This window comes from Nannobrachium achirus (genome assembly GCF_963921795.1).
Source record: "Nannobrachium achirus genome assembly, chromosome: 11".
NCBI classification, from domain to species: Eukaryota; Metazoa; Chordata; class Actinopteri; order Myctophiformes; family Myctophidae; genus Nannobrachium; species Nannobrachium achirus.
In genome coordinates this window covers 22304495-22313039 of record NC_137820.1, presented here as the reverse complement: position 1 = coordinate 22313039, position 8545 = coordinate 22304495, and the positions used below count along the sequence as shown (strand labels likewise).

At 41.3% G+C, this 8545-nt stretch overlaps 1 protein-coding gene across 1 annotated transcript; it reads right to left on the bottom strand.

The window, feature by feature from the left end:
• Positions 1-1097: 1097 nt before the first annotated feature.
• bend7 (BEN domain containing 7) lies at positions 1098-8375 on the bottom strand (the record flags this gene model as incomplete). The annotated part of the gene is made up of 10 exons (XM_080736951.1): positions 1098-1156; positions 2660-2701; positions 3033-3146; positions 3329-3446; positions 3738-3891; positions 4784-4904; positions 4999-5115; positions 7112-7447; positions 7534-7611; positions 8312-8375. The coding sequence occupies 10 exons, from the start codon at positions 8373-8375 to the stop codon at positions 1098-1100; spliced, it is 1203 nt and encodes a 400-aa protein (XP_080593077.1).
• Between the last annotated feature and the right edge of the window lie 170 nt (positions 8376-8545).

Sequence of the window (8545 nt, the reverse complement as noted above, 5' to 3'; positions counted from 1 at the left end):
ACTAGGCATCTGTCTAAATATATTTTGTAATAGTGTGACTGACAAATATCTGCCAAACCTTGATTTCAGTGTCTGAAATTAATAATTTGGAAGCAAACAGCAGAGGTCACTGAATCCATGTTTAATGATGAGCATAGGCAACTGTAAACATAAAAGTTCTACAGTGAGCAAAAGCCAAAAAGAAATAATGTTTATCACAGTATTTACAACAGTAACAGTAATACACTTAATTGTCACATCACAGGTCTACCCCACTAACCCCAGGTGTAAAGGAGAATAATGATGAGTGAACAATAGGAGTAAAAACATATGCTTAAAGTATAAAATCTAAAGGCACAAATTGTGATCCGTAATCACATGCAGTGTTAAATTGACAAAAATATATGAATTATATTTATTTTCTGAATGCAATATGTGGAAACAAATCAGATGCTGCACTATGTAAGACTATTAGCGTATATTATACCCACTGAAAAACTGGTCACTTAAAGGCACAATCCACATATGGCTGTTTTTTGCAAACATATACAAATGTTGCCATAATGAATTAACAATATTTATCTTTGTTCATTATTTAGATTAGTTCCCAACCTGCAGCCCCACTTACAGTACAAAGTTATGAAGCAATTCCAATGTGTTATAATGTCATAATGTATACCATAATTAAGATTCGAATGTTACAATTATATCTTAAGCCTTCATAACCATATCACAGATCACAGTGATGTCCATAGCCATTTATAAAACAATATAGATTCAAGATGGCTCAAGTCATAACTATAATACAAAATACTTATTACGTGAAGGGTATTATGCAAGTTTTGTTGTCAAAAAAAGATAAAAGCCAGTGTGTACAGGGTACAGGGCAGAGAGAGACACGCACAGAGAGAATTTAATTCAGCACTTTACTCATCATATTTGGTCCACTTGTGGTGTTTTTTGTTGTTGTTGTTGTTTTACATCTACAATACAGAGCAGTAACAGCTTCCATCTATAGTGGGAAATGCACACATTTAGAGGTGCAGATGAAGAAAGTATTGGCCACTTGCAACACATCTGCTGCAAAGCCTTTGTGGCAACATCCACACATTGAACAGTCAACCAGTCACGTTCTCCGCTGTGTCTACCACACTTCCAGGCTTGTTATAGTCACAGCCTGAAAAAGAAGGAAGAGAATGTATGTGGTCTTTCAGAGACATTAAAAATATCAGTGATGTCTTCATGAAAGAAAACTGCACAGCAGCCCACACATGCATACGAAAATACAAAGTATGCATAGGATGATAGTATATCTTGGGTGGTAGTTGACATAACAATCTCTTAAGTCTCTCTCTTAATTAAAACCTGAGATACGGTACAACAAAGGCTAGCTTGGCAAGGAGGGTGAGATACAGAGGCGAGAGACATCACACATGATGTGCAAGCTGACATTTTGGGAAGCTGGACAAGAGGGCTATTGTCATGGCGATAGCGTGCATGTGAGGCAGTGAATAAGCCATCCAGTACAAAGTGATGTTTCTCACCTTGAAATGAGAAAAGAGAAATAAAGTGAGCAACCATTATGTTGCTCACCTTTGACTAGATGGTGTCACATTCCCAACAGGACACCATTATGGCGTGTAGTGTGTTTGTAAGTGGATGGTGGTGGGTGGACTGGCAATGAGGGACACTTACTGTAAGTGCTGAGTGCTACAGCGATAACAGCGCAAGGCATTTGTGAGATGACGGAACGGACATAATAGCGGATAAAATAAACATGTGGGATCTCAAATAATGTCATATAAACATGCATAAACATAACATAATAATTAGAACATATTCAGTGTGTGTACACACACACACACACACACACACACACACACACACACACACACACACACACACACACACACGTATACAGTATCTATATACCTCTGTGTGTGTGTGTGTGTGTGTGTGTGTGTGTGTGTGTGTGTGTGTGTGTGTGTGTGCGCGTGCGTGCGTGTGTGTGTGTGTGTGTGTGTGTGTGTGTGTGTGTGTGTGTGAATGATTGAAATAAAGAAAAATTAAGAATAAATGTATAAACTAGAAAAGTGTGCTGGTCTAAAGGCCCGCAAACATGGTCAACTCTATGGTCATAGTAGCCTGATTTCAGACTCAGCTCTGAGAGTGGGTGGGGTCTATGGGCTGGAACCAGGCTATGGTCATAGATGGGAAAAAATCTAACGTATACAAATACATCTTGATCGCATGGCCCCAGAGATAATGTGTACCAATTTGTGTGAGACAAAGTCTGTAGGAGTAGTAGCAAATAGCGTGTTTTGAAGAAACACACTATGGCAGAAAATGTAATCTGGCACAAACAGGGCCTATGAGTTGCGTCATGATCCAAGGATTCCAGGGAAAAAATATGCTGATTGTACGACTTAAGCTTCAAGAGTTATAGGCCAAAACATGAAGTGGTCTGATCGGTACAACAGTGCCCGAGATTAGCTGTACAGTACACAGAAGGACAGACGAACACAAACACACACACACACACACACACACACACACACACACACACACACACACACACACACACACACACACACACACACACACACACACACAGGACGGACAAGGACGGAAAATATATACAATTGAGGCCAAATGCATATGTGCAAATGTCCATTCATACTTGTCCGTGGTCTACTGAAGGCATCCTCGTTGTCCGTAGCATCTGATGAGCCAAAGGAGAAAAGGGGTTTTACAAAGATGTTGGCAAGAACTGTTCCATAATGACCAGTGAATGTTGTGGTTCACCTGTATGTATTATATATTAGGGCTGGGAAATTAACCGAAAAATATATTGAAAACCGATATTTAGAACCAATAACCTACTTACTGTATAATAATCGAGAAGCAAGTTTTTCTTTATTTTAATTGTTTTCGTATATATCAATAAATCAACACAATTCTAATAGAAATGTATATTGATTTACATTGATTTGAACTTGAAGTCATATCTCCCAGACCTAATATTATACAGAAGTACATTATTCTTACTATACCTCTTTTCAGTCGTCTCCTGGCCAGTTTAATCTGGTCTTGAAGTATCTGGACCCAGTCTCGAGGTCCAGGGAGCTTCTCTATTCTATGTGCAGTGCAGTATTTCTCTGTAAACACTGGACACAGTGCACAAGACTTCTTTATTTTAACATCATCACAATATGTTCTGTAACAAAACGTGTCATCTATCTATACATTGGCTAAATCAGAGGGTTTAGAGTTAAATTAACACATTTCCAGTGAACTAACTACCGCAGATATTGTGTGTGGCTGATGAAATGTATGGTCTTTTCTGTACCTTTGATGGCACCCACAATGTTCTGGTCCAGACCCTTGCGGTTATCATTGAGACCTCGCTTCCTTTTACCATTGGGCAAGGAGTTAGCCAGAGTAGGATCATCAAAGAAGGCACAGACCTAAACACACACGTCAAAAATAGTTCATCCATCAATATGAAGGTATCGGCCCACCACTCACATCAAATGCTAACGTTCTTGAAAGAAAACCATTAAATTTGATTGAAATAATTGACCATTAGTTGTATACATAGTAAAATCCAGAGTGTTACTTTATCAATTTGTAAAGCTGAGAGTACAAATGTAACCATGTGGACCTTTATGGGACCATATGGTTACATTTATCTCAGACTGTATGTACTGTAACAAGCACATGAAACATAATTCGCTCCAGAAACAGAGGAAACCCACCAGTTTCCTAAACAGCAGGCTGCCAGAGCGTGTATAGTTGACCAGGATAGAGTCCAGCTGGGCCTTGGGGATAAACACATCATAGTCCTCTGCCAGACGCACCTCCGACTTAAAAGGGAACACACAGTACGATTGTGAACTGGGAGTGGTGGGGCTGGGGCAGATTTTGATGGGACAGTTATGTCTTAGATCAGGGGTGGGCAACTTTGATGATGGAGGAGAGGGCCACTATATTTCCAACTTCACTCCAGAGGGCCACATTGGATATTGCTACGTTCTACTTTGTCATTCTAGTATATGTCATACATAAGAAGCAAAAATAGCCGATCTACAAGCTCAAAACGCGTCGCACTGCGACACGTTTTGAGCTTGTAGATTTGCTGGTTTTGCTTCTTTTGAATTGGAATCCTGAATACGTTTTTGTTATTTTTTAATTGGAATCTGGAAATGTAACATTAATTTCAAATGCATTTAGTTATACTTATGTTAACTTTATGAACGTAAATACAAATATGTTGGACATAAAAAAGACAAACATTTGAATACTTCCATACTATAGTCATTAAGCTACTACTATACCATAGACTTAAGTAAATTTAAGTGGGTCATGTTTGCATGTTTGGAATTGTAACAGCTGAAATCAATAATATATGATTGTTTTGATATTAACCCGCATGTGGCCCCCGGGCCGCCAGTTGCCCATGTATGTCTTAAATGTTAAAACATTTCAGCTGTCACCCAAGATGCCATTGTAGGAACTATCACATATTCAGTCTTTGGGATGATGATAAAAGATGTAGTGGTTTAGCCTTAGACATAGAGAGCATACCTCTGAAGACTGAGACTGTCTTGTGAAGAGAGGTGTATCACTGTCAGCAGTAGTAGTTGGATTGTTCTGAGCACACAGTGTAGAAACCCCTGAAGAGATGGGGTCGGGTGTGGAAAAGTCTCTCTCTGTCGTGTGTTCCTCTGTTCTTCCAGACTCTAAGAGTGAGGCTATAATTGGAGACGGTGGCAGAGAGGAAACAGTAGCACTTCTACTCGACGTAGTCAGCAGCGTTGCTTTGAAGATCGGCCTTCTCTTGCGAGGCCGCCGGCGCGGGACAGGGCCGGGGCAAAGGCGTGGGGGGTATGGCGAGCCTGCCTTCTCTTGCTTCTCCGGGGATACTGGAAAGACAGAGACAATGGAAATGAGAGTTTGTAAATTCAATATTACTCTCTTCCTGTGAATCTTGTTCAATATGTAGTCACTTATACTGACCTTTCTGAGTCTGCATTATCCGCCTCATGGCACGTAGTTCTTGCAAAATGGCCTGCAAGGTGCCCTTACAATTACACATACAGCAAGAGTGTTCTGGTGCCGCAGAAGGGACTACTTCTGTGGGACAATAAGACAATAGTTCACAACCAACTGCTAAAACATACTGTACTATAAACTCTGCATTTCAATGTGTTTTGAGCTGTATATTTGTGAGTGTTTGTGGTAAAGTCTGGGTTTCCAAGGCTACTGTAAAGGCAAATTGTCTACATTGCTACTTGCACTACAAGTACAATGAGCTGATGACCATTTGCACATTCACTGTTGTCTATCTTGCTTTCTTAATTGTTATTTTATTTATTTCATAAAGTACTGTACTATTTACATTTTTGTTATTATCTAGTGCAGGGCTACTCAACTTAAGACGGTTCAGGGGCCACTCAGCAAAATACAAAAAGGGCCCCAAGCAAAAGAATGTCGGCCCTATTTTGGTTTTGTAACACACAGATGAGTAGTCTAAAAATTAAGGAGACACACAGAAGACAGATTGTTATGGAATGATTAACAATGAAATGATGAAATGATTTCTTCTTTTGGAACAAAAAAAAAGTATCGTATAAAACAAGAAAAAGGTTTCCTAGTGGTTTTGGAGATAAACTTAAAAAAAAAAAAAAAAAAAAAACAGAAATCCACACTGAAAGTAGACAAAATATATTTTTATTGGTATGACCATGACAGGCCGCATAGACATGATGTGGCCCATGGGCCGCAGGTTATAGCGCTGATCTAATGCATACAGATGATCAGGGACATGCTGGCCATTGGGAAAAGTGGGACAACTCCCAAACGGCCGGTTCATTCCCGGCCAGTCCAAGCCGGCCATTAGGAAAAAATAAAAAATAAAATGTCGGCCTTGGTTCCATTTTGGGGGCTGGGTGGCCAACAAAGTAAATCGTCACTGTCGGGCAGAAACCTTGTATCTCCAAGTTTCAAATTTGTAGATATTTTCGCAAAGCAAAGCCCTGCTTCATCATACCGGTGAAGCAGGGCAGTGAAAACAGCAGATCTACAAGCACACAACGCCTCGCGGTGCGAGGCGTTGTGTGCTTGTAGATCTAGTAGACTAGTTTAAATCATTTTTAAAATGATAAATACAAAACAAACGGTTTTGGACATACAAGATTTCCACCCGACAACGACAAAATATAACTCATGTAATTGGCCCAGTGGCTTGTCACTTGTCATGATCTGAAATGGCAAATCTTTGAGTAGCAGAAGCGCTATAGAGAGAGATCTCTCTCTATAGCGCGCAATGAGGGCCTCTCCAACTCTTTTTCCCGGGCTGAATCAGGGGCCCAGCATGTCCCTGCAGATGATGTTGCACAGTCATGCGGAAAATGCCACACCGACGCTGCTTGTACCTGTATGAGACGAATGAGTTCACAAATAAATCCCTCTTAACTTGATATGTTTTGGTTAATTTTAGTGGTTAAATAAGCTCTAAGGATGGCAGTGTTGGCCAGCTGGTTGGTTGGTGCACCACTTTGGTCCAAATGACATCTGTCAAAACCAGACTGGATTGTAATGGGATTTGTTCTGCATCTTCACGCTCCCCCAGACAATGAACTCCACTAATTTTGGTGACCCCGTGACCGCTCCATTAGCACCACCCCTCAGCCCATAATGTACATTTTGCACACTCTCCTACCGGTTGTCAGATTGCCAGATGAATCATTCTTTGTTAGCCCTAGTGTGATTTAGCTCTCAAGATTATAATTGTGGTCAGTTCAAACCACTTTGGCGTTAGATGTACTGTAAGCACAGCCTTACCAGAGCTTTTACATTCTAGTTTATTTTATTTATTTTTTTGAGCGGTGGTAGACCGCTCCATAGCATGGCCGTATGTGTGTCTGTAGCCTGTACATGTCATGTTTTGCCATAGCATTGTGTGTGTGTGTCTGTAGCCTGTACATCCTAGACTTAAATCCTAGTCTGAAGACATTATGCAAGCACGACCACCGCTCACTTCACATTGGGTGTGATTTTTATATTTCATAGAATATTTTACTCGAGCAGTGTTCTCATCTTTCCAAAAAGGCTTTTGGACTCTAATCACCTTCATTCACTGTGATCAAGCCCTTGCTGTTGTTGAAGATCCTGAGGGCTTTGTATTGGTCACAGGCCTGGCCATTGAGGGTGGGGCTGGATGTGTATGATGAAGGCGAGGGTTCCGGATCCTCCATTGAGTCCCAGTTGTTCTGGTGGTCCTCTGAAGGGAGAGAGAACGTGGCTGGCTGTTGAGGCCAATTTGGATGTTCATGCCGGGGCTCCTTTTCCAAGCTCTCCACTTCCGCGCCCACTCGTTGATAAACCCTGCCAGTCTTGTCGTTCAGAAGCCTCATCATGCCAGTGATTTGTCTCTTGATCTCCATGCTTTCCTCCCCTAACCAAACTAAATGGAGAGCAGTGAGATATTATAATAGCCACTGGACATTATGTAATTTTGCAGAATCTTTACGAAGACAGTAGCCTACCCACCATCAGGTACAGCAGCATCTTTACACTCTCCATTGGTATCTGAGCAACTGGAGTTCCCCAAACATGTTGGCTCTAAATCTGCATAACAAAATACAGCATTTCCAATATAGTTCCATTATAGTGTGTGTGTGTGTGTGTGTGTGTGTGTGTGTGTGTGTGTGTGTGTGTGTGTGTGTGTGTGTGTGTGGGGGGGGGGGGGGGGGGGGGGGGAGGGGGGGGGGGGGGGGGATAGGAAAAGAAAAAAGATAACAGAATTTCCCAATAAAACTACAGGGACTGGAATAGGAGATTATTGCTTTCTTTTAATGAGCATTGTGCAGGTTGATGCTGATGCTAGCCATGCACACTGCACAGCCACAGCCCCCTCCCATCTGATGCTGATTCCACCACCTGTAGGTTGTATGAAGTAGAGTCTAGACTTGACTAGATAGGGAACCGATATCTTTGTATAGCCTACAGACCGGCATAGCTTAACCTAAAAGTGATGTGATAGCATGCCTTTAGAATGCACATGTTCTCCCATTTTGGAACATTAGGAGGACAGGTAATAATTGTTCAATTAAAGTTTCTTTATTATGTCAAACTAATTCCGTTAATTGTCACAAATGTTCGTTACCTGGGCTTTGCATTGCTAATGTATGCGATATAATATTGACGAGGCGAAACCTATTGTTTATTGATTCGTCACTGCGTGCAACATACACACACACACACAGCGACAGACAAATAGCCAGACAGAGCACGCGCATCTTGCAAGGTCTTGCAATCTGCCGCCTACCTTCATCCGTGATCAGTTTATAGCTCTGTGACTTCCTTCTTCTCTTCCTTTCCCCAAACTCCATCTTTAGGGTTTAATGTAGGCTACAGTAAGTTGTAAACCCGTATCGCTGCTCAGAAGACGAATCCAGACCAGTACATAAAAGGCTACGCACCAGGATCACTGTCCGTCTGCCTTATCAGTTAAATTTCTGCTTTAGGCTTGCCTTAGTCTCCAGATTATGTCAGCCGCAAA